A 27,231-nucleotide genomic window follows, 5' to 3' on the forward strand; every position below is an offset into this window, starting at 1 on the left:
AGCTTATTCTGGATCTAACGTGAGTACCAGCAATAATGCTGGCAGGTTCAATCAGGCATGTATCAAAGTCGAAACGTTTCACAGACTACCAATTACCGACAGTTGATGACTGTGACCACGGCTATCAGTGTACAGTGAATATTGCTTGTACTTTAACTCTTCATTTGGTGGGCACAAGTTCACACAATCTAGAGTTTTGTCTTGAACAGCCCGACTGCTGCCTTGTCCACTGTCACGACCACGTGACAATACGTTCCCTCCATTTTGCCAGCCGTTAAGTTCTGAAACACCTCTCCCATTTCAGACTTGCTTGAGGAAAATGTTATTTGATGTTACGTTTCCCCGCATCACGAGTCATTTTTTACGTTATTCCCTAAGAAACATAACAGTGGGCTTCTGCTCTACTCATAAAATTTAAGAAGTTGCACCGAACAACAATTGGGACAACGAAAAAAAAAAGACACACAAGTGCTCCTTCCGAGTTCACTTGTCAACACTGCTTGCTGAAAAAAATACAAAAAGAGCTTACCCACTTATGTGGGCTACACGAACACACTTTAGTGATACAGAACTATCAAAAGTACTATCAATACTATCAACAGTTCAGTCACTATTGAACTATCGATGGTAAAAAGACTAACGACAGCGTTATTGATAGTAAGTTCTATAGTACCTTCGACAGTACAAAATAAATCATATGAACTCATTGCAGCATGAACTTTGTTCCCCGAGTGCACGGTAAAACGGTGAATCAGAAGGTGCAGGCTCACGGGCAAGAAAGTCAACATGCCTGTGTTTCTTCGCCAGAATGCTTGGTAACACGATTAAGTTGAACTGTTCGGCTGTAGCAGAAAGGAAGCCGTTACCTGTGGCACGACTGCGTGACTTCAAATTTACAACGCATTTTATGATTTCAAGATAAAAAGCAAGTTTGTTCATTGTAATGTGTAACTGGTTACTTTTGAATATGAATTTATTGATGGACATAGTCCAGCATTTTCACTGCGGGAACAATTTATTTCTTTCACCAAAATATTGCTCATAAATTAAATGAACTGAGTGTTGCTAACAGTACGCTATCGCAAATGTTGCAGCAATGTTGCCAGCCAACAAAAGCAGAGGTATTCATAGCACTATCGATAGTATTACTTGTAGCAGTTCTACTGACGGTACCATCGATAGTTTCTTTACAGTATCGATTGTCAACTTACCAACAGTTTTGCATCGCTAGCACACAGACCATGCAATTAAAACGCAGAATGCTGTGTGGCGTAAGCTATACATCCAGTGCACAAAAAACTGCAGTCACTTGCCTCACATCCATCGGTGACGCAGGCCAACCTGGTCACAATCTCTTGCGCCTCGTCGGCATCTGAGTCACGTGCCCGGAGCACCACGCACTCTCCCTGATGGTAGAAAAGCTTCAGACTGGAAACGAGAGACATCACGTGATGAGTCAGTCAAACTAATGTCTACGGACCAACGTGCAACTTGATGAGAAAAAGACAACTCATATTTAAAACAAACTCATGCTTAACAGTTCAAATAATGAGATGCTCACAATGTACAGTTTGAAGGATTTGGACAATGAGAGATCAGGAAGAGTACCTATTCTCTACAGTATAACCCACACAAAACATACAAAAACTGAGGAGCTAAAGTAGGGGTGCAGGCAGGTTGTGCGCAAATTTTGGCGTGCAAGTTGGCTTCGTTGCACGGCTTCACGGTAATGCAAGAAAGGCTACTTCACAGCAATATGCAGGGATTTTCAAAATTTTAAAAATTTTTCAACTGTTTGTAGTTGGGAGCAGCATGCTCTATTCAGGGGCCGGTTATATACGAGAACATACGGTAATAGCAAACTTTTAATCAAGTAACAACCACATGAAGTCGACAACAGGTAATGAAAGAAAAATAAAAAATAAACATATATTTTATGAGAAATTGAGCGTCAAACTTAATGGTATTAGGGTTTAAAATGAAGAAAAAATAATGTGAAATCCTGCTGCCTGCAATGGTAAAGTGTCGCTTATCAGAAAAGAATTTTTTGCAGTGGAGCTGCTGGCCTCTGGTTGGTCGCAATTTTTCATGGAGTTGTTTGTCTCACGCCGAACCCCCAGTACCGCCATCCAGCAACACAGTGGTCACCCAGACTGAGCTCATACAGTTGCTCGCAAAATGGCCGTATGTGTTGACATCGCTGCACCTCTAATAGCAATAATAAAAAATGCTGCAATGTTATAGGCTTTTAAGTATGCCGTAGCTTTAAGCATGCAGTACACTCGAACCTCAATACAACGAACACAGATATAACGAATTATCGGTTATAACGAAGTACATGAAGAATAGTTTTGTCATAGCTACAGTGTCACAAATAAACGCTTATAACGAATTTTCTTATATAGTGAAGTTATTTTCGTGGCAGATGTGACTTTGTTTTCATGAGGTTTGAGTGTAGTTTTTTCACGGAATTGGCCATGTTAAAGCGCAAAGCATCCAACATGAGTGGTGGAACCAGTGCCGAACTACAGGCTGCCAATACTAGGAAGACATCATCCAATTAAGAAGCAGTGCTTTGTCCATCCAATCTTCGTCCTGGCATCTCGCAACAACATTTTATGCAAACCTCATTTTTTTAGCAGTGTCTTCCCCTTGAACACAATGTAGGGTGGAAGCTGGCTACCATCCACCATATAGAATAACATTACGGTGGCCCGCGTCATCCCATTGCCACTCAACCTTATGAAAGCGTGTTTGGAGCTTTTCTGATGCACTGCGAGCGCCAATGGTACGTCAAGCAATGGCGTAGCCAGAGTGTTGGGGGGTTCGGACCTCAATTGAAATTTTTCTATTGTGTGTTGATGCCAAGGGCATAGCCAGAAATTTTTTTTCGGGGGGGGGGTTCAACCATACTTTATGTGTGTTCGTGCGTGCGTTTGTATGTGCGCGTGTATATATACGCAAGCAAAACCGAAAAATTTCGGGGGGGGGGGGTTTCAACCCCCCAACCCCACTCCCCCGGCTACGCCCCTGGTTGATGCAAATGATGACTGTTGGCTACGTTGATAGCCTCACCTGCTGCTGTGCGAGGACCATCCAAGCACTGCAGCGGTCGCACATCCGAAGACCGGCTCTCCGGTCACGTCGTCTAGTAGCACGAGTGAGCTGGCTGAGATGCCGAGGATGCAGTCGCACACACAGCCTTGGCCCTGGTCTTCCACCTGGGTCGTGTGATACGCATACATCGCAGGCGGCGTTCACGCAGGCACTACACGCGAAAATGGAAAAGTGGCCGCACACATACAAGTTAAACCTTAAGGGGGGAACGCGCTATAGAAACATATTTCTTTATTTTTTAGACGGTTTTTATGAAACAGCTAAGGTGGAAAGTTGGGCTAGTTGGTTTCGAGAATAATGGGTCATGGTACTAGCGAAATAGGAGACGGGGACGAGATGAAGAAACGGTCTAGCGTGGTCCCGTGTTTCTTTATCTCGTCCACGTCTCCTATTTCGCTAGTACAGTCAAACCTCGTTAATACGTACCCGCTTTAAGCGTACTAACGGTTAAAACGTAGTAGCGACGAATCCCCGACCGAGTCTCATAGAGCCCAATGCATTCGCTGACCGCTTAAGCCGTAGTACTTCGTCCTACGCCTACCGTTTAGTGCGTACCCTGCGTACCGCGATAACGTTTTGTGCCATAAAATTTTACTGCGCCGCTGAACTTCCCGACGCCACAATGTGCCGCCAAAGGTTTTCAGTCTTTTCGAGAAGTGCGTAGATCGGTCGATCACTGATTCCGACTTCCGCGCGATTGCGGCGATGCCTTTGCGGGCAAGCGGGAAAGAACGAAGGTGAGGCGGCGGCCACCGACGAACGCGCCAACATGACTTATCGCCGACAACCTTATCACAATAAGTATCTTCAGATATCTGCTCGGGCACGCGTGCGGCGCAGCACCACTTTAAGCCTACTGCACGCTTTTAATAGGCGACAACCTGAACGCGCTGGGCCGCCGATCGCTGCCGCCTCGTTAAGCCTGTTTCACATGCGAGCGACTGAGCGGCGGGGCCCGCGGCGATTGAGCGGCGACAGGACGCTCGCACGCGGCTTCGTTTCACATGCACCGCTTTCGCGCGGCGCGCGCCTCTGCGATGCGCAGTGATGGTTGTGGAAAGCGCCCGTTACCCGCGGGTTTCCTTTCTCCGAGTTCGCTTCTTTTGGTGCACTTGGGTTGCGAGTTTCACCAGCCTTCTACTTCGGTGCTCGATTTTCACGCGCCTAAACCTTGAATGACGAAAATGTGCAGTGTATCAGAGTGCAATTAAACAACTTCAGTAGTCACGTTTATTTCTGTTACAGCTTTCTTTTTTTACCACGCAAGTCTTCTTGCATGCTCATACACTTGGCCATGGAAAAGCAAAAAAAAAGAATTGGTTTTTGTGGTTTTAAGCTTTCAGAGTGCTTTCGGTGGCTTTTGCTCTCGAATGCCGCAAGGCGTTGGTGCGCCGTCTGGGCCGGCAACCATTGCAAACCCACAATGTCGTCGTCTGGGGGGCTCGCATTTGTCGTCTTCGGGGTACGTGACCATTGAAAAAAAGAAAAAGAAAACAGTAAACTATTCGAACGTGCTGGGTCAGAGTAGCAAAAAAAAAAAAACTGAAACATGCGACCAACAAGTGCGCAGTGCCGTAGGGTCCCCCTGTACGGACCTGTGTTGGTGCCACGATTCGATAAAGATACAAAAGAACAAAATGACACGTGCAAACGATTTATCTGCTTTGATGGAAGCGCAGTAGAGAACAACAAAACGAAAAGAAAGGCGTTTCTACACTGCCAGCTCGTTACAGCGAATGTCGTCTGCTAGGAAACCGAGTTCCTCCTGGCGCACGCGCCCGCTCCTCGACTCCGCCGCTGCAATCACGTGCTCCCTACGTCACTGCTCTCCCATTGGGTGACCTTGGGCAGCCGCTCTGCCGCTAGCGAATTTTTCCAACTCCGGCGATCTCGATCGCGCGTCCCCTGGTCGCTCTAAAAAACCTGTTTTTGGGCTTCCGCGACGGCAGCCGCTCCGCTCTTGGAGCAAAATCGCTGCATGTGAAACAGGCTTTACGCGGGGCCGTGTTCAAGCGCGCGCCGCTTCGTAGAAAAGAAAGCAGCTCGCTGTTGCGGAGTTGAACGTTGTTGGTCGCGGGCGACGAGAAACCTCTTTGCATTGACGCTATCACGTTAAACGCACACGTACGGTACAGCAAGCGTCGCACTGTTGTAACCATACTGCACGCTTTTATTGGGCGACCACCCAAACGCGCTGCCGTCCGCTGCCAGGACCGCTACAGCGTCGCGGAGTGCGCATCGCTTGCAGGAAGTTCGTCATCGCCGCGTTACAAGCTACTCGCCGCATCTGTGCACGGTCTGGAGCGAAGTGGGTACGAAGAACACTCCCACGACAAATGCGCGCGTGCGGTACAGCAAGCGGCCTGGAAGTGACGGCGTGAGCCGAGAAGGCGACGCGCTGCACACAACTAGCCAGGAGACGATCGGCTCCACGCAGCCGTACCGCGTTTCACTGGAACTGCGTCAGTTTTCGTTTATGAGCAGATCGCGGTACAGACGCATGCACATATATCGTGGAAAGCTGACACTGTCCGTTCTGCCGTTTGTTGGTCACTGCGTATACCGGACCCTGTAATAGTTCCGAAATGCTGCTTGGCGTCGCCACCGCGCGCTATCGGCACTATCGGACGGTCGTGCGAGAGTACCAGAATCTTTTCTCCACTTTGGCAAAAAGAAAGAAAAGGCTTTGCAATGGGTACTTTAGGCAATATTTGCTGTGGCACTGTATTTATTTCTTTGCTGGCGGCGATGGCGTACGCGAGGAGATGCAAATCTTTACTTGGTGGTTAATGCGTACTACCGTTTAGTGCGTAGTTACGCGGCGTTCCCGGCAGGTACGCATTAACGAGGTTCCACTGTACAGTCAAACCTCGTTAATACGTACCCGCTTTAAACGTACTAACGGTTAAAACGTAGCTGCGACGAATCCCCGACCGAGTCCCATAGAGCCCAATGCATTCGCTGACCGCTTAAGCCGTAGTGGTTCGCCCTATGCCTACCGGTTAGTGCGTACCCTGCGTACCGCGATAACTTTTTGTGCCATAAAATTTTACTGTGCTGCTCAACTTCCTGACGCCAGAATGTGCCGCCAAAGGTCTTCCGCCTTTTTGAGAAGTGCGCAGATCAGTCGATCCCCGATTCCGACTTCCGCGCGATTGCGGCGACGCCTTTGCGGGTAAGCATCGGGAAAGAACGAAGGCGAGATGGCGGCCACCGACGAACGCGCCGACATGACTTATCGCCGACAACCTTATCACAATAAGTATCTTCAGCTATCTGCTCGGGCACGCGTGCGGCGCAGCGCTACTTTTGAAGCCTACTGCACGCTTTTATTAGGCGACAACCTGAACGCGCTGGGCCGCCGATCGCTGCCGCTTCCCGTGGCCGCTTCGTTGTGCGCGGCCGTCTTCAAGGCTGAAGTTGAATTAATGGCACAAATGCTCGGGTAGGGTCGAAGAACTTCAACCACGTCGAAGAACTTCAGCCCAACAGCAAACGCTACTAAGCCGTCATAAGGCGCGCACCGCTTTGTAGAAACGAAAGCAGATCGCTGTTGCGTAGTTAGCGTTGCGGGTCGCGGGCGCCGAGAAACCTCGCTGCATTGACGCTATCACACTAAACGCACGTGTACGATACTGCAAGCGTAGCGCGGTTGTAACCATACTGCAACTTTTATTAGGCGACCACACAACGCACCTCCGTCCGCTGCCAGGACCGCTAGAGAATCGCGGAGTGCGCATCGCTTGCATGAAGCTCGTCATCGCTGCGTTAACCGAACAAGCTACTCGCCGCATCTGTGCATGATCTGGAGCGAAGTGGGTACGAACGACATTCCCACGATAAATGCGCGCGTGCGGCACAGCAAGCGGCCCGGTAGTGACAGCGTGAGCCGAGTAGGCGACGCGCTGCACACAACTAGCCGGGAGACGATCGGCTCCCGGCTCCACGCGGCCGTACCGCGTTTCACTGGAACTGTCAGTTTTCGTTTAGTGGCAGATTGCGGTTAGACGCACACACATATACCGCGGAAATCACACTGTCCCTTCTGTCGCTATGTCGGTCACTGCGTTGACCACGTATCAGGGACCCTGCAATAGTTTCGAAATGCTCTTCGGCGTCGCCACTACGCGTTATCGGGCGGTCGTGCGAGTGTGCCAGGAAAGAAAAGGCTTTGCGGTGGGTACTTTAGGCAATATTTGCTGTGGCACTCTATTTATTTGGGCGATGGCGTACGCTAGGAGATGCAAATTTGTACTTGGTGTTTAATGCGTACTACCGTTTAGTGCGTAGTTATGCCGCGTTCCCGGCAGGTACGTATTAACGAGGTTTCACTGTACCCATGACCCATTATTTATGAAACATTCACAGCTTATGCGCTGAATTCAAATGTGCAATTATTTTTTCTGTACAAGATGCTGTGTTTAAAATATCAATAATTTCATGTGCCTCATTAGAAGAAAGATTTTTTCTATACTGCGAGAGTTACAAAGCAAGTCGGCATATCAGAATAATCTGGAATAAGGACTGCACGTCAACAGGACTTCGCCGGCACAACGTCAAGCCATGGTTCCAGATCTCCGGTTCAGCAAAATCTTTTTTTTTTTTTTTCAACATTAATGAAGTTGCTTGTTTTATACTGCCTGATTATCCAACATTCTTACAGCTCTTTCCATGTCAAAAAGAGTCCTTCGGTGACTATACTTTACATAAGAAATTGAATTTCAATTGAACAAAATTTTGATATATTGAAGTTAAGCAGATTTTGTCAACCTTGTTATACTGAGGTTTAGGTCCACTCTGTGTAACGAAGCATTGTGAAGTAATAAATAATGCCACTTCAATTAAATTTAACGTTGTCTGTCGGTAACACATGGTTGAAGCGCCAACAAAAGAACCATTGCTTTTAAGAGGGCATGTTACATGGAATGACTGAACTGAAAAGGCTGGGCGGAAGCAAAAAAAAAACAACAACAACAGGAAGCCACCTGGTCAGCAAGTAACATGGAGATGAAGCAGACAGGCAGGCAACACATGACAAGAAAGCACATTGCATTTCACACACCCGATACCCGAGTACATTTTGTCAAATTGAACAGCAATTCCAGCAATAATGGCTGCACCAATTTGTTTGGGCATGTGAAGAAGGACGAACGAATTTGAAAACAAAATGTGTGATCATAAAATCTCTCGTACTGTAGTATTCAGATGTGCCGTCACAGAGGCATTTACATTGTCTCAGCATGTGGCAAACTCCTCGAATGCACATGCAAAACTATTCATTGTGGCTTCAGTTAGCAAAAGTTGGCGAAGAGTACGTCAAGAGTCATACATTTGTGTCATGTCTCCTGGCCCCACATCCAAACAAACTGAGTGTGAAAATTGTTGCTGTAACTGTTAGCACGGTGACGACACTGCTCACCTGAACCGACCAAGAGATGGCGCCCCGCACAAAGCCGTCCGGCACAAACCTAGGCCGCGGTCTCTCCTTCTTGCGTGATCCGAAGCTCAGAAGGGCTGCAAATATTTGACGAAGAATTGCATGTCAACAAAATAATCCACATGTTAACAAGAAAAAGTACAAGATACGAACAAACTGTCATGCACACATTCGTGCCACAGAGCCGCAAAGGAAGCCCATATGGATTTCTTGTCAAGAAAGCTTTCTAGCTGATAAAAAGACTGAAGCCTTTTTTTTGAAAAATCAAGCGGATTTCCTTTGTGGCTTTGTGCTACACACAAGTGGATGCCAATTTTCCCCTTCCATTAACCTTCCTCCATCTGGTGGGCTTTTCCACAGAACTCATAATGTGCATGCACAACATCAAAATAGAAAGTGCGGTTATAGTGAACCAGAATATTTATTACATCATGGGTTAACTGATGTAGCAATTTATTTAATGTGCAGTAGGCTCTCATTAAACGGAACCTGAAGGGAGTAAGAAAATATGTTCCGTTTAACAGGAGTTCCCTTCACTGAGAGATGAACAGGGGTGCAGAATCAAAGTAAGAAAGCAATCGTAGTAGAGATAGTTATTCCGTTAAAGCGGCCATTCCGTCCACCGAAAGTCTACTGTAATGCTGAAACTCGATTTAATGAAGTGATGGCCAAGCTTAAATTTCTTATGCTTCCATATGTAAAAAACAGAAAATGATTTCGCTAAATCAAGAAGTTTGTAAAAGTGAGAAAATTTTTCAGTATTTCAGAATATAAAACTGTAAACTAGTGACACCGAAAAGCTTCCATGGCATTGTATTTGCTGCTAGCCCATGTCTGCACATATGAAAAGTCCGCAAGGCTAGGCCCAAGGCCAGCCCGGACATGGAGCCTTCTCTAAGGCTCAATGTCCGGTCCATGCTTGAGAAACAATCCATCTGTGGTATCGAGATCGGAAAGAAGTGACCGTGTTTTTTACTAAATCAGCAAAAACTTCCCTAAGTGGGACACTGCATTTTAAAACTTTTTTATAATTCTTGATTACTTTTTATGAAACTTGCTGATATGTTTATTTGTGTACTGATCTCAAGTATGCAGTTATTTTTCCAGTTCAATCTGTAGTTTTTAAAATATCCAACATTTCACACGAATTTTGGGAGCAAGATTTTTTCCTAAACTGACAGAGTCTCAAAGTAAATCAGCATATCATAATAATCTATACAAGAAACAAGAATAGACGTTCTAAGCTCACTTGAACAAATTTTATGGAATGTTGAACCTTCGTGACTGAAATTCCAGCTTGACATCAGCTCACTCAATAAAGGTACATTAAAGTGAAACAATTAATCAGCTTGAACGGATTAATCATACTCTGAAAGCTCTATTGTCATCACTTTCACCATCATAGATGCATTAATAGAAGAGAAAATCAAGGTCAAAGTTTCATATTTAGATTTCGTGCCGAAATCTCCGTACGTGACGTCACTAATTTCAACGTGTTTTATTTATATTTCAGCCGCACTGGCTCAACGAAATTTTCTGAAACTTGGTATGACAAGTCTCTGGCCCCCTCAACGGATAATTTACTTCATATTTACCAAATAGGAACTACATAGGCCAGAGTGGATGCCGTAAAAATCTATCACTTCACGGTGATTGGAGCGGGAAATCTTCAAGGTGGCGTCACGACCCACATTTTCTTTTTGCACGTTTTCTCGCTTACCAAGCGTCTTCTCGTGGCAAGTGTGGAGATTTTGGTATTATGAAAGACTAATTTACTAATACGAAAAAAAAAAGGTTTTTCTCTTTAGTGTCCCTTTAATGTTGAACTTTTCTTCGAATGTGTTTACAACAGCCATTTTCTATTCTATTGCATAGAGTTCTCATCCCAGGTTATTCCGATATGCTAATTTACCTCGCAACTTTTTCTGTTCAAGAGAAAACCTTGCTCCCAAGAAGCACATAAAATGTTTGATATTTTAAAACTACATCATGTACTAGAAAAACGAATGTGTAGTTGAAATCAGCGCACAAATAGACACAAGCTCGGCAACGCTTAGAGCTGACATGTGACGTCAATTTTTTAAATAATTTCAATTAAGTTTGAACATCGAAAAGATGTTCTTTTAGTGCAGCGATATAAGCTTAGCAAAATGTATAAGATTAAGGGAACATTAAACAGAAAACTTATTACATTTGTTAAGCAGATCACCCTTTTGCAATACGACTCTTGCCGTGGGAAGGCACTTGGCAAGTCAGAAAACGCGATAAGGAATTATAGGTGGCGACGCTGTCTCAAGGTACCCGCACCAACTTGCCGTGATGTCATGAATTTTGACAATGCCTGCAAAGTTCTTCACTGCTAAAAGTGAATTACGCTCATGATCCAAGTTTTAATGGTGTCAGACACTTAACATGGCCAACTTTGAGACATCTGAACCAACGCAGTCAAAATGTGAAGAAAAAAAAAAGACAAGTTAGTGACGTCACACCGACATGCATGCACTGAAGGTTCAGCATGTACTCAAATCCAACGTGTGCGTTTTTTTTTCCGATAAAACGAGCCAAAACATTATCACATAGCTTGGCTTCGAGCTCTACTGCGACCTGTACGTGCCACGTGCGTTCCCAATGAAGCGCAAATGGCGATACGCTGCTTTCCTTACTATGCACTGCTTCCATTATGAAAGCTCACGTAAAAAAAAAAAAAGTTATTTTGAATGCAGACAATCAAGAACAAAAATGGGGTTATAATATAAAGTACACTTGCTGAACATTCATCAAAGATAACCGTGAGCACTGTGGCCTTCACTAAAAGTACCGTAAAATCCCGAGCAAGCGCCCCCCCCATGTGGTGAAGGATAATCCAACAAGATTTGGAGGGGTGGCCCTCGCGCAGTCACGGATCAAAATTCAAGATGGCGGCGGAAGAGACGCTAAGAATAAAGAATGCACACCCGTGCTTCTAATGACATGCTTTATTTAGGCTTGTGCGAATATTCGAGCACTCCGAATATTCGAACGAATAATACAGTATTCGAATTCGCTTCGATTCGAATTTAAATTATTGAAAATTTCGAAGTATTCGAAATGAACGAATAGGTGTATATTAGTCCGCTTGTTACCCCCTGTAAAGATGATTTCACTGCCGTGGAGCGGTGCTATACCGTGAATACACCTTTCCAAAAAAAAAAATGCACACTGTCCGGTTGTAATCTCCTGTAAAGGTGGTTTCACTGCAGTGGAGGAGTGCTATACCGTGAATACACCTTTCCAGGAAAAATCCGCACTGCCGCGAAGCCCCACTTCAAGGTTAAATGGACATATTGCCCTCACATCGATTCATCATTTTTTAAGTTTAAAAACTTGTTCTAATGGCTTATATGCTCCAAATGTAGTAAATTTTAAAATGTAACATATTTTACAGGTTGTCACTTGCATTCTACCAAAGCCAAATCCTGCTACTATTCAAAGTTGCTTCCACTTCTTTTGAACCAAAAAGAATGACATTTGCACATGCCATGTTACATTATTAAAAGAACGTTGTGCAGGTTGGTTGGATCATGACAAATATGCTCGTTTTTCTTTATAATATGTGATATATACTATTCGAATTCGATTCGAAATTATTCGACCAAAATCACTATTCGCTTCGAACCTAAAATTTACTATTCGCACAAGCCTAGCTTTATTGAACATGCATGCATTCACTTTTTTTATTCACCCTCGTCTGGCGAATAAAAACAGTGAATGAAACGGTGAAAATGGCGGGAAGGAGAGAAGGAGGCGCATGTTTCAAGTGTCCCGAAAGAGGGAGGGGGGGTGCTTGCTCGGGATTTTATGGTACTCTAAAGGACCAGGTGACCACTCACAAAATTTAGGTCCAGAGTCAAGTGTGGTGTTGGTCGAGTAGTTGGCTGCGAGGTCCTTGAGGTACTCCTGCCGCGTCCGCTGTGCCATGGTGGCAAACTTTTCAGATCGGTGGGCAGCGTTCTCTGCGTTGATCACTGAAAGGTAATGACGGCAGAACAAATTCCAATGAGCTCCCATCTTTCTGAAGCGATTTGACACGGGCTGCATTAAAAAATAATGAAGTGCAGTAATAGCTCGTTGTACATACCCACTTTAAACGTGCTAGCGGTTAAAACATAGCTGCGAAGGATCCCAGATCGAGCCTCATAGAGCCTCATGACCACTTTAAGCCATAGTGGCTCATCCTACACTTAGTGGTTAGTGCGTATTGTGATGTTTTTGTGGCGTAAAAGTTAACGACACCCCTCAACTCACCGACGCCACAATGTGACACAAAAAGATTTTGAGTCTTTTTGGCAATTGCAGAGACCCGCCGATCAACCCTTCCGACTTCCACGCGATTGCAGCGATGCCTTTGAGGATAAACACCCAAAAAGAACGAAAGCAAAATGGCAGCCGCTGACGAACGCGCTAGTATGACTTATTGCCGACAACCCTATCACGATAAACACCTTCAGCTATCTGTTCAATAGCGTGTGCGGCGTAGTCCTGCTCTAAGCATGCCGCATGCTTTTTTGTTAGGTGACAACCCAAATGTGCCTGCCACAGCACCGTTCACCATGTGAGACCACTTCAAGTGTGCATCGCTTGCAGAAACTACAGCAGCTTGCTGTCACTGTGTTGGCCACACCTGTGCATGGTGGGGAGGGTGTCAGGAACGTACAAACATCACTGCACGTGTATTCCCAAGGCAAATGCGTGCATATAGTACAGCAAACACCCTGGCAGTAACAGTCGGAGTTTTGTAGGCAACGTGCACAACAGCAGCAGGCACAACATTTCATGAAGCGGCGCGAGTTTTCGCAACAGTACCAGATCACTTTCCAAATGCACCAATATGCATTGGTGAAGGCCAGATCAATCTCCCATTGTGCCATGATGTTCCCTATCATAACTTAGAAGTTGTCTGTGGTATTGGCACTGTGTGCTAATACACAGTCTTGTAGTAAGTACTGGGTGCTTAGTGCATAATTATGCCATGTATTCCCCAGCAGGTATTTGTAGCTTTTACTTAAAGTGCGTAGCATTCTTGGAAGGTGGTTTGTCACTATGTCTGAGTGTTTACTCCTGCGGATTTATTGCTGCGTCAGTTTATTGGAGGATTTTTGGCTAGAACCGAATAAGCTCAATATTTTACGGACCATAATCCGGATTTGCAAAATTTTTTAGCAATTTGTTCAAGCCCTTCTTGAAGCCCTACAATAAGGGAAAGAAACGTGCAAATCAAGTGATTAAATACAGTAATTAACAGCCATAATTTAGGCTAACTAGATAGTACAACTGAACACGTTACTAAACATTGGCTTTCACGAACCCAAGCGACCACATCTTGGACACAAGTATCTGGCTCAAGTGTCCATAGCCATGCTTCACTGCGGTCGCGTTCAGCTTTTGGGACACAATGAAAAAGCATTCGTCAAATAAAAGGCTGCAGCAAGATAAAGCGTACAATAAATACCTTTAGCAAGAATGAAGTCGGTGAACTTCTTGGACTTAGGGAATGTGGCACCGTCGGGGATCGGAGGACCAAACACGGGGACCTCTTTCGATCGACTCACGGCAACGCTGCAACAAAAAGGGAGTTTTCGGAACATTGATTAAACTTCTGAACAGATAATCTCACGTGCATATGACGTTTTTAGCTGAAAAGAATTTCTTTTTTTTTTTTCATTAGTAATGTAGCGAAGCCTTGAAACTGTGTAATGGGTTGCGCTCTCCAGTGGCTTCTAGTGGGTCGTCCTCTTCGGTTCTTTCCTGAAAGAAGGGCACTCGCTCTGAGAGTCCATGCTTTTGCCTTGACTGTCACCATTGCGTATTGCCGCTGAGTGCTGTCCAATAATAATAATAATAATAATAATATCTGGGGTTTAACATCCCAAAACCATGATATGATTATGAGGGACGCCGTAGTGGAGGACTCCGGAAATTCAGACCACCTGGAGTTTCTTAACACTGCCCCTAAATCTAAGTACACAGGCCTCAAACATTTTCGCCTCCATCGAAAATGCGTTCGCCACGGCTGGGATTCGATCTCGCGACCTTCGGGTTGAGTGCCGTCCAATAAACGCCTTAACTGTAATCTCAATTTTCCCTGGCTTTTACTGAACTGTAGCCCCCACAGGTCACGACTATGTAATGAGAAATGGAAAAGCTCCTGTCCACATTTCCAGCGACCAACATGTGGAAGTCTGTCATTCAAATGAATAACACTAAAAAGTGCATTTTCATAATGCAGTATGCACATCCCTTAACTATCCACCCATTATTCTTAGACACCATTGTGAGCTAAAAAGTTTGATGAAAATCTTGAACTTGTTAGGGTATTAATTTGCCGATATTGCCATCAGCTGACAGTGCACAGCATCCTGTCATAATTACAAAAATGTTATCAAAAATAAGAATGCAACTATCAAGGTTCTTTTGAGGTCCTGTTGCAGTTATGTTTCAGCAATAGACGTTACTCCGTAGATTCTCGGAACAGCCACTATGGATAACATATGGTCGGTAAGCATTCATCAAGAGAATTCTACAAAATACTCGACTAGCAATTAAGGAACCCATAATGCTCGTGCACGTGGTGATGAAGTAGAGATTGTATCAAAAGAAAAAGAAGTCACAGTTTCACCGCAAGGGCGAAGCAATGAATGCGGTAGCAACAAATTGTAGCGTTATACGAAGTGAGGCTGGCAGCTAACTGTTTTGTATCCGATCTCGCATAACTACAAATCGCTGGTGTAAGAGAATACAGCCGCTCCAGGGAGAGATTCTCTCCGCATAGTCACTTCGCGTTGAGAGCGCAGCACGTAGAAGGGTATATGATCCGCCCACTGTGATGGCTGTCGAGATAGCGCGCGCGCCAGCGACCACACCCTTAGATTCAAAGTTCAAAGTTGCTGCTCGAGCGACAACCCCCCTCCCCCCCTCCCCCCTCGTGTTTTTCATGCTCGTTCAAAACGGGCGGGGCGTTTCCTGTCTGCTTCGACGGCAGGCCTCTCGAGCAAAGTGATGTTATCGCATGCACCCTCCGAGCGATGGATGGGCTGGCTCGTTTGATATCTCCTTCGGCTGTGTTCGTCGCCCCCGCTTGCGTGCTTCTACGCGCGGTAGAGCATACGATGCACGGGGGGGCATCTTACCAATTTGGACTTCATACGGGAGGGACATGACGGCAACGGCAAAAACCCGTTGAGACTGTCCATATAATTGCTTATCGCAATAAAAATCAATTATTGCCCGCAACTACATCTACCAGCATCATCGCACATTTATCATCATGACCATCACAGCGTGCCAATGTTAGGCTGCCACTAGTACACTTTTCTGATAGCTAATGCTGTAGGAATGTACCGTATTTACTCGAATCTAACGCACACCTTTTTTCCGGTAAAACGAGTCTAAAAATCGCATGCGCGTTAAAATCGAGTACCGAAAAAAAAAAAAAAAAACTCGGTTATCATATTGCCATCGGCATTTCAAAATGGCCGCCTCCTACGCCCCTCGGCCATTTCTGCTTATTGTTTCAGCTCGTACGTGTGCTGAGGAGATTGTCATCCCGTTCTGCGTTCGCATCGACGGTATGAAAGTGCAGACTCCAAATACTCGACGAGTGCACCACGATGCCGCATTTAAAAGAATAGTTATTACTAGGGGTGTGCGAATATTCGAAATTTCGAATATTTTTCGAATAGTGTTTGCTATTCGATTCGATTCGCACTGAAATTTTACTATTCGAACTTCCCAAAGACAAATGCAGTCAATGTCCGGTTGAGAGTGACCCCTTCAGATTTTCAATATGCTTCACCTCATTACACTCTCGTATTGCGGCAAAGCTGCCTTTCAAGCTCCGTTACGGTCGAACTTAGGCAAGAGACGTCTGATTGGAAGTGGTCCCTAGATTTTTAATATGCTTCACCTCCTCACACCCCCGTATTGCGGCAAAGCTGCCTTTCAAGCGGTCGAACTTAGCCAAGAGACAGTCAACGTCCGTTTGGAAGTGGGCCCTAGATTTTCAATATGCTTCACCTCATCACACCCCGGTATTGCGGCAAAGCTGCCTTTCAAGCTCCGCTACAGTCGCAAATGTATTAACTCAAGAAAACGCTGGTTCCAATATGGAGATGAAAGATGTGGCAGAGTTGGGGGCTCAATTAATGCTGTTTTGGACCTGAAATTTTGGGCAGGAAGTCTGAAACATTGGACGCCGAAGCTTTTTAACATCCAAAATTTCAGATGTTCTTATATATCGACGTCTACGAGGCAGATTTGGAACTCCGGACTTGAAGGGAGCACACCCTTGTCCGCCATATCAGTTGGGCATTCACAGAAGTTGAAAGAGGAGGAGAGGCTGAGGAAATGGCTCTCTGCCTATCACGTGTAAAGTGTTGTCGGCAACACTTTGGTTGCACCAAATCATGTACATAAAGACAATTCGGCCTCTACATTGCCTCATTCTTGATAAGAAAGACAACTATGAAATAGACCCCACCAGCGCTTCATCAACCTCGCGAAAAGAAACACTTTCATGTTGCTATCTCACAAGAACATACTTAGGGATGCTCTGCAACTTTTTCTGTAATTTCACTTCGAATTATTCGAAAAATGTTTGAGAAATATTCGAAAATTATTCGAAATTATTCGATTCGCACTCAATTTTTATTATTCGAATTCGCTTCGCACCCAAAATTTTGCTATTCGCACAGCTCTAGTTATTACATGTGCAGAGACGGACGGAAATCGGGCCGCATCGCGGTCGTTCGGAGTTCCCGAAACGTGCGTGCGAAACTGGCGCAAACAGAAGCAGAAGATTTTTTACAGCAAAGCTTCACGAAAAGGTTTCAGCGGACCAAAGCAGGGCCGGTTTCCCGAAATCAAAGAGCGTTGACAGCGACGACGACTGATCCATTACACGACTCGTATCGCTGCCGTAGTGGTGACAGTTTTATCGGCAAGGCCCGCTTTTTGACTTTGTGTTTTACTTTTTTTAAACTTTAGTTCTTTAAAACCCAAATACTTGTTCTTCTGAATGTGCGAAGTTTGACTCCTATGGACTTTTTTTGTTCTTTTCTCTCACGAAAAATGGGTGCGCGTTACAATCGATGTATATTACTTTTTTTTTTTTTTTGGTCGCGAAAAACAGGTGCCCGTTACAATCGAGGGCACGGTAGAATCGAGTAAATACGGTATGTAGTAATGACACTGCGAAATGCCACCTTGATAAGGCACATTGTTACGGACATCTCAATTGCACTGGCGGGGTCCCAAGTGGCAATTCCCAACTGGCCAAGGTTGCCAACTGGCCATTCATTTACTTTGGCGATTATCCTCAAGAACACAAGCCCAAATGTGGCCTATATCCTATACACCTCATGAAGTACCTCCTTAATCAAGGGCCTTTGAGGTAACCAATAAATGAAAAAAAAAAAAAAAAAGCCAGCAATACAGCCGGGCGACTGACCTGTACCGAGTCTTGGAGGTGCAGGGTTCGATGGCGCGCACGATGATGAAGACATGCTGGAAGTGTGACCGGGATGTTTTTGGGCGTGAAGGGCAGAGCTCGGGGCTCTTGAAACACGAGGGTGACGATGTCGTTGCCGATGTGACGCTTGCGCAGCAGCTGCACACAAAATGCTCCTCGTCAACTGAATCTATCACAAGTTGTGTTGTCAAAGGACCCCCCAAGCTGTAAGCTTGCTAATATGACTGAAGAAAAAGCTTGTAGCTACTGTTATAAAACTTGCTCTAGCAAGCAGATAAATAGATTATGAAAACATTATGAAACAGCGCCTTGGAATAAGAAGATAACACAAAAAAGACCCAAACTGTAATCTCACTTGTTCTGTAGTGCCATTTTATAATAATGAACTGTACTAATTCTCAGTCCTTCAACATGAGGGCCTGAAGAATAGAACACACCGCTTCAGAGGTTGCCAGCATCTTCAGCTGATATAGTTCGGCATCACTATAACAAACTTAGATATAATGAAACTCTCAATGTAACAAAGTACAGTAGAACCCCGCTGTTACGTTCCTCACTGCTGCGTTTTCCCGGCTGTTACGTCGTTTTCCGCCGGTCCCGGCATAGCTCCCATAGGATACAATGTATTGGGAACCCCGCTGTTACGTCGTAACTGTCGGACCGTTCCCGTATGATACGTCGCGAAGTGCGCCCGGAGCCGACCGAGTGACTACCAAAGAGAGCGGCCATGGTGCATTTTCACGCAGCTTGGCCTCGTTTGACCGTAATATTAGCCGCATGAGAGGCGCAAGCAACAGAATCTTTCAATTGATGCAAACAAAAGCATGGCCTTCGAGATTCAAATTGCAAAGATGACGTCTATGACGTAACTGCTCGCGAAAGCAAGGCCTTCGAGATTGGCATTTACTATTGACAAAAGCATAGCCTCCGAGATTTGCATTGCACAAACATGGCGTGTATGACGTAATTGCTTGCGAAAGCAAAGCCTTCGAGATTGGCATTCACTTCTGCCATCGCGTTGGCGTAGACTCATCATCATCGTTATTTGTCGGAGAACGGGAGGAGTTCGAGCTGGTTGGAGCTCGCATGGTCGTGCGTGCGGTTCGCGGTCGGACTCGCCGCGCCGGTCGTGATTGCGTGTGCTTAGTTCTTTCATGCCTACAGCTGTTGGTGTTAAAAAAATCACATACGTTGATTGCATTTCTGTGGATAAGGCCGTCCTAAGCTCCGCGTTTCTGTCCATCGACTAGATTGTGGCTGAGCGCGCCAATTTTCGTGCTGCTCGTAAGAATTGAAATAAAATTCTGTACCGCTAAATATTTTGCCGTTTTTCCTATTTTTTCGGCTCTTACGTTTCCCGTCTCTTACGTTTATTTCCTACGGTCCCTTAAAAAACGTATCAGCGGGGTTCTACTGTATTTCCCTTTGGATAACTTCATGTTGGTAGAACACATAATTTTAACCTCGGAACAATAAGGTGCATTTATTCATAGTTTCAATATAACGAACTTCCACTTCTGCCACAGCATAAGACCAATGCAACAAATTGGAACTTCTGCAGCTCCTGGTTGTCAAAACATGCAGTTTTTGTGAGTACATTCTTCAAATCACATGCAGCTCAGTAGACTGCAGCGCCTCAATAAACATAGGAGCTTCAATATCTGAGCCTCTATAAATATTAGATCACAATATGGACCAAGGTAGTGGAGCAAAGTGATGGGGGCATACTACAACTCGTAGTATGCAGTTTTAGTTTTGCACAGTTGCAATTGCGTACAGCACAGTGTTTGGCATGAGTGTGAATATGAGTCGTGACAGGGACGGCAACTGACCTGCTGCTTGTTGCTGGGTGTGTATGGAAGCATGGTGGAAACATGGAACATAATCTCGCAGTCCTCATAGGTTGAGTACACCGAGTAGAGGCCGGTGGTGTCCGCTACAAAAGAAAAAAGTGACGTTACTTGCATAAGTGTCACGCTGAATGAGAGAAAAAAAAAAAAAATCAAAACCTCGCGCTCCAACCATTTACCCGACCTTGAAACCATTTGCACAGTCGCCATCTTTAGAGTGCTAGTTGCAGCATATGCGCAGCTTAAATCAAAACTGAACACAAAAACCATTAAGCACTTTGAGCATAGGAGAAACCCAAAACCCATATGGAACGAAGGGACAGCTGCACAGATAACAATGCTGCTTAAGGGGGGACGTGGCTTTCGGTACCAACTTTCTTATTTCTTCATGGATTTTGATGAAAATTGGCACACTTATTTGAAATGTTGTTTTAATGCTACTGTAGAAATTTCATGAATATATCTTTACAACTTTTTGATTTACAATATATTTCACCTTCTGCTCTTGTTCCGAGTCTGACTCGCTTAAAAAATGCGATAGGAAACTCGTTCGAAGTGCTATGCATTCTAAGATGTCTGATTGTGGGCGTGACATTCTTAGATTTTTTTATTTGCAACAAATTTTTTTTTTTAGTTTTCCTTTTCATGAGGTGACTGCGCAACAGGCATCGAGGCTTTGTGCAACTCGTCAAATTGCTAATTATCAAAATGCCATACAGAAAAAGCAAGAATGTCACGCCCTGAACTGTGCTTCAAGGAATATAGAACAAAAAACGGAACTGAAATAGACCCAGCGGTCAGTGAGAAATCAGCGGAACAAGCGAAGCAGGAAGCAAGAAAAGTTGTTTTTGAGAAAACTGCTTTTAAAGTTGTACCAACGATATTACTTCATCAAAAGGCCCTGGGGTCGTAATCTTTTGAGTCCTTCGTAATGTGCACTTTCTTGAGTGCCCTGTCTTTAGTTTGAGGTGCCTTGCTTCTCTAAAACACAAGAAGATTGTGATCTTTAAGGTGTTTTATAAGGTTGGACCTCCTGCATATGTGGCCTTTCATTGGTTGTGCCTTTGTTTTCTTTCTTTTTTCTTAAAATCCTTTTCTGATATACAAAGAACATGTAGCATGAATTTTAAACGAAGTTACGAAGTGGCGTAATAGACATGACAAAACACAAGATATTGTAATTCAAGTAGGTCATGTACTATGATGATTTGCCAGCTTTCTTATATTCATGCTCTCATTAACATAATTAACAGTCTTGATTGCAATTGATCATTGAATCATTTTTATAGGATACTAAAAGCGGCTCTCATCATGGCAACCTATCACTTCCTCCTAAATAACAGGCAGTTATGGCCAAGACATTGGTGGAATAGGAATTCCTAGCAGTTTATTCAAGACGTGAACTGGGCAGATATGAATTCATCTCCTGTTTCCACTCGTCAAGCTAATTTGTAACCTCGCCTGCGATGCGCGTCATCATTCACCCGGTCGCGGACACGGTTTTCTGCGAGGCTTTTATTTTTTCAGATGATTCATGAGCGCTTACGGCGATACCACGCACGGCCTTCAAGAGCGCCTAAATTGCATCAACAGTGCTTTATTTCACTTCTAAGTGCTCGGCCGCATAGTCGGGAAGTCAGCACGCGATGTGCTGGGTGGCGGCATTCGGTGACGATGCGCAATATGCCTAGGTGCGGCGACGAAAAATAGGCGCGCAACGTGTTTGGCCTCGCATTGCGGGACGCCGACGCGCGCCCGCTGCGCGACGAGCTTGGCCGTGGGGTCCGCTGCCGATGCGTAAGATGACCATCCGCTGTACCGAGAAGCCGGCGGGGGAAGCGCTTCGTTCCTTGCGAAGAAGCACACTGCCGCGAGTCCGCTAACGCGTTGCTCTTGCCCGCAAAGTTCGAGGTTCGTCTCGCGTGCCGACGCCGTGAGCGGAGTTAGGCCTAGTGACGACTCCGAGCAGTAGACGCGCCGGCCGCGGTGCCCGATGTTTCAAAGTTCGTAAGGCGTGTTCGCGAGTACAAAGAGTCGTCCTGCGATCATCTCGTCACGACGTCCGAAGTGCGCATAAGCAGAACCTCCAACCACGGATCCGACGAGTCAACGCTAGAAAGTCGGTCCGAGACGCGCGTTTGCGATGTTCGCTACGAGTGCGGCGCGCCATCGTAATCCCACCGAGCTTCCGCTAGTAGCTCCAAACTAAAACGTAGTTCTTGTTCAAAGTTATCGTCGAGCCGTGAACACAGAGCGATTGCGAGCACGCAACGAAGTAGCGCGACTTTCGACAGCCGTGAGCTCGAGACGCACGAGCTGCAGACGACGATCTCCCGGAGCGAGCATCGGACCAATGGCGAGGCGCGCTGGGGCAACATGGCGGACGCGGCCAATCGGAGGGCTCGAAACGACCTTCGAACATTTGCTTTTTGTGCGCTTGTTTTCGAAGGGAGGAGCCAGCTGCGGCGGGGAATTTGAAGACGGAGAAATGCGCTTTCCGATGAGCCCAAGATATCGGCGCCGGTGGCGTCGTTGCGGAGCTACTGATTTTTTGAAAATCAGTGTTTTTTTGCGATTTCCCCAATAATTTTCGCCACCTCGGTAGGCGCAACAATTTTTTATAGCACTTCTACGCGGTTTTCGGTGAAGATATTTTGGAATCGGATATAAAAAGGGCTACAGAAACTGAAAATGTGATTTTCAAAAAATCGATTTTTTTGCCATTTTTCGCGATACGAAAGCCGCGTCCCCCCTTAAGACAATTGGTTTCTTTGTTCAGTGAAGTTGCACAGAGCTCAGAGAATTAATAATAATATCTGGGGTCTGCGCAAAACCACAATATGATTATGAGTGAGGCATGCCGTAGTAGAGGGCTCCGAAAATTTTGACCACTTGGGGTTCTTCCTCGTGCACTAACATCGCACAGTGCGTGGGCCTCTAGCATTTCGCCTCCTTGAAAATGTGACCTCCGCGGGCGGGATCGAACCCGTGACCTTCGGGTCAGCAGCCGAGCACTGTAATCGCTACACCACCGTGGCGGACACAGCGCAGGGAATTGAAAGCATAGCTCTAAAGTTAAGCTAGAGCTCACAATAAAGGTCTGGAGCTTTTGCACTAATTCACTGGCCCTTCACTTATACTCCTTCGGGAAACCGCAAGATCTTCGAAATTGCACACTGTCAGCCATGCATTTCCTCACACTGACATATGGTGTTCAAGCAACATCATCATCATCCTGTGCCCCTGATAAAACACGCCTAGTTCTGATGTTTCGTATGCACTCACTCTTGTTGTCGAGGCCCGCCCGATAGTTCTGGAAGCCCTTGAGCCGAACTTTGTGGCCCAGCATCTCGAGAAACTCCTCAAAAGCCGGACCCGCAGTTTCTGCAGCAAAGAGAAGACATGTACATTTTGTTACATGTCGCTTTGATGCTGTATATTTGCAACTGCGATTCAGCAGCATGGTGTCAACCTCTACAGCCCCTGGTAATAGAGTTATAATGAAACATGAACAAGAATGCACTGCAAAGCACATCACTTCACTGTCTTGATTGAAAGAAGTATCTAAAACAGTGCTGAGTGAATGTCCACAGTGCAGCACCAGCTCAAGGTGATTCCCCTCCCCCTTCACCACCCCCCCCCCACCCCAAAGAAATGTTCGGCCTGTGTCATGCCGAGAAAACCGTCCGACAGCGAAGCTGTAATGATCATGATTTTTGGTACAAAACAAGCCTCATCGTCATAATCATTTTGTTCTATTTATTTAAAGACCATTATCATCATTCTGGTTTTATTTCTTTATTCCCTTCCCTCTGGTCACATGACCTACATGACATCTACAGCTACTACTACTACTACTACTACTACTACTACTAATGTTGCTGCTGCTGCTGCTGCTGCTACTACTACTACTATACTACTACTACTACTACTACTACTACTACTACTACTACTACTAGGACGACGACGGCACAAGGTAGAATAAGACAGGTTTCTGTAAGAACCAGTTGTACCATTTACTGTGGATGAGCACAGAAGTGCCATTCAGGGGGTGGGGTGGTAGGAGGTGCTTGCTTCCCCCCCCCCCCTCAATTACCTTGGAACTAGCCTCCAGAGGAAAGGAGAGAGGAAGGGGGGGGGGGGACAAGTAGCAATCAATGGTTCTTGGCGCTCGCCATAGCTCAGTCAGGAAAATTTTCTTTAATTCAGTTAAGAGTAGAGCTGTGCGAATAGCAAATATTGGGGTGCAAAGTCAATTCGAATGTTAAAGTTTGAATGCAAATCGAATAGAATGTATTTTTCGAGTATTTCTCAAATATTTTTCGGACACTTCGAAGCGAACTTACAGAAAAAAATGTTGCACAGGATCCCTAAGCACATTCTTATGAAATAGCAACATGGAAGCGTTTCTTCTGGCTAGGTTGGTGAAGCACTGGAGGGGTGGTGTCCCCTAGTTGTCTTATCAAGAACGAGGCAATGCAGGGACCGAATTTACCTGGTTTGGTGCCACCAAAGTGGTGTCAACAACACTTTATTGTGTGAAAGGAAAGGCACTATTTCCTCAACCTCTTCTCCTCTCCCAACTTCTGTGAAGGCCAAACTTATGTGGCGGACAAGGGCACGCTCCTTTCGAGTTCGGTGTTCCTAATCTGTCCCATATAAACGCCAAAAGAACATCTCAAATTTCGGACACTGAAGCTCTTCGGCGTCCTATTTTTCAGACATTCTGCCCAAATTTCAGGTCCGAAACGGCATTAATTAAAGCCACCACCTCTGCCGCGAAAGAAGCACGAATTCGTTTTTTCAGACTGCCCGATTTTTCGGACGATTTTGCAGTCCCTTGGGAGTCCAAAAAATCAACGTTGACTTTATCTTCTGAGAGATTGAATACTTCGAACAGTCAAATTACGGCGTGAGTCGAATCGAATAGCAAATACTATTAGATAAATATTAGAAAGTTCAAATATTCGCACACCCCTAGTTAAGAGAACAGCGTACTCTGTTTTACCTACAGAAAATTAACTGGCCTCAAGCAGATGTTCCCAAAATCTTTGACATCATGGGAAGTGGTGCAAGAACAGCAAGCTTGCTTTTCAGTTTTTATCCTTTCTGGCTTACCAAAGCCTTGCCCGAGGGCAAGTGTGGCTTCACGAGTATTTTAGAAGGATGACTTACCAATACAACCCAAATCATTTCTCCCTTTAGTGTCATATACAGGATATGTCGTCCCATCTGGCCTATAAACAAAGCTGACCAAAAAATTCCCTGTCAGTGTGGACCTGTCAAGCGTCCTGTCAAGAGTCTGACTAGGCATTTATGAAACAGGAGAACCTTGGAATGGGCAGCTACTTGAAGACATCCCCATATTCCCATAACAGAATGCATAACCATCAACATGCACACACTGCATGCTTTTTTATTTTAATCTCGCGGCATTCCATTGCATTTTAGTTACCAAACCACATTTATTACTTGTCCAACTTGATGCTAAATTTGCAAAATCTGAAAACGAGCTCAAGCATGTAAACATTAAGAAAAACTTTGGGAGAGTGGATGAACATGTAATGGTGCTCTATCGCTCTAATCAGTTGCGAGCATCACGTACCGTTGTTGTACATTTCTTCTTCAGTGGCCTGTCCTGCCCGGCAGTACATGACCCCAACCTTGTACGATTTCATCAGCTGCAACAGAACACAGGACAGTTGTGTGCAACGTCAGTGTGAACTTGCAAAGATACTGTATCAGGCATAACACTATCACGCAAAAGTGATCAACAATGTAACAACATTCCATCTATTACAGAGCTACTTGCTAATGGTAACATCAGAGCATTGTAAAACAACAATGATTGGCGCTGTTTATCTCCTACATAGGCACCTATTGCAAATTTCATAACACATCTCACTTAGGGTAAATTAACCATGGTCAGAAGCAAAATGATTATGAAACATTTGACTTTTGTCACTTGTGGCAACTTTCGCTACAGATGACAAAAAAATATCTTGCTGTGATCATGTTTGCCATTTCTAGGTGGTTTACGGTGTTTTAACGTCCCAAAAGTGACTCAGGATATGAGGGACGCCATAGCAGAGGGCTCCGGAAATTTTGACCATCTGGTGTTCTTGCATGTGCACAGACATCGCACAGTACACGGGCCTCTAGCATTTCGCCTACATCGAAATGTGACCACTGCGGCCGGGATCGAACCCAAGTCTTTCGGGTCGGCAGTGGAACGCCATAACCACTGAGGCACCACACCTGCTACGTTCCACAATCCTAAAGAAGACTCAAGCACAACAGAGGACACGGATATCTGTTAGGGGAGTGCGAATATTTCACAGTTGGGTATTCAATTCGGTTTACAAGGCACTTACTGTTCAAAATATTCTGACACCACAAAATTTCATAACGTGTACTGAAATCAGCACAAAGAATTACAGGCCTGTAGTAAATTTTGCAACATATGATGCACAGATAGACAAATTAGTTTCAGCTACCACACTGCACAAGTTGCATTGCTAAGTACGATGCACATTTGCATTGTTTCACGAATGAAAGCAGCTTGTCACTGCCACGCCCATGTGCGGCTGTTAATGGAGAGAGCCGATGAACACTAATGGCAAACACTGATCCAGCAGTGACGGCGTGAGCTCAGTAGGCGATGTGCTGCACACAACTAAGAATGCAGAGATTTTCATACAACAGCACATTGTTTACATGCTCGCATGCATGGGCGCAGCCAAACAAGTCGTCCGCTCTCCTGCCACAGCCTTAGTGTTCTGCGTCATCGTTTCGAAACGCTTCTCGTTGTCAATACAATGTGCCATGACATGATCGCGGGAGAAGGCCATAATTTTTCCCAAGCTTTGCTGGTATTGGTGGCACCTGTCACGAGACTCAAATGCACAATTGTGGGTTAGCACGAAGTTAAGCAGGGTTCCCGGCAGGTGCCGACATATTCACGAGAGCCTCTGCGAGCAACGAAAGAGTGTACTGGCAGGCCTTCAGAGTTATTTCGGATGTGGCCACGACAATTTGACGACTGGACGAAGTAAGAAAGCATGGGCTAATTTTTTGGACCGCTGATTTTTTGGAAGATGTCGTGATCCCGAGGGTGTTAAAAAAACTTGGAGAATGCTTGAGCTCCACCTTCAAGAGTAGAACGCAACAGCGTAATCGGGCCTTGTGCGCATCGCCTTCTCATTTGCTAGCCAGACTTCGCTTCTCAGACAGCCTCAACTGTGTCACGAGGAAAGGAACTTCACTGCTGTTTTAAACTATCCTAGAAGCCTACTGCAAGTATAGTTGCGAAGTATACACCA

General features: G+C 45.3%; 1 protein-coding gene across 1 annotated transcript in view; it reads right to left on the minus strand.

Annotated features, from left to right (window-relative positions):
- Positions 1 to 25,587, minus strand: part of LOC119393076 (signal-induced proliferation-associated 1-like protein 2) — a 41,079-nt gene extending 15,492 nt beyond the window's left edge. Inside the window, 10 exon segments of the mRNA XM_049415843.1 lie at positions 1,314 to 1,428; positions 3,076 to 3,221; positions 8,537 to 8,631; positions 12,424 to 12,558; positions 14,043 to 14,149; positions 18,039 to 18,109; positions 18,111 to 18,197; positions 19,892 to 19,995; positions 23,195 to 23,293; positions 25,515 to 25,587. Coding sequence (XP_049271800.1) covers positions 1,314 to 1,428; positions 3,076 to 3,221; positions 8,537 to 8,631; positions 12,424 to 12,558; positions 14,043 to 14,149; positions 18,039 to 18,109; positions 18,111 to 18,197; positions 19,892 to 19,995; positions 23,195 to 23,293; positions 25,515 to 25,587 — 1,032 coding nt within the window.
- Positions 25,588 to 27,231: the final 1,644 nt, after the last annotated feature.

Source organism: Rhipicephalus sanguineus, chromosome 5 (assembly GCF_013339695.2).
Source record: "Rhipicephalus sanguineus isolate Rsan-2018 chromosome 5, BIME_Rsan_1.4, whole genome shotgun sequence".
Taxonomy (NCBI): domain Eukaryota; kingdom Metazoa; phylum Arthropoda; class Arachnida; order Ixodida; family Ixodidae; genus Rhipicephalus; species Rhipicephalus sanguineus.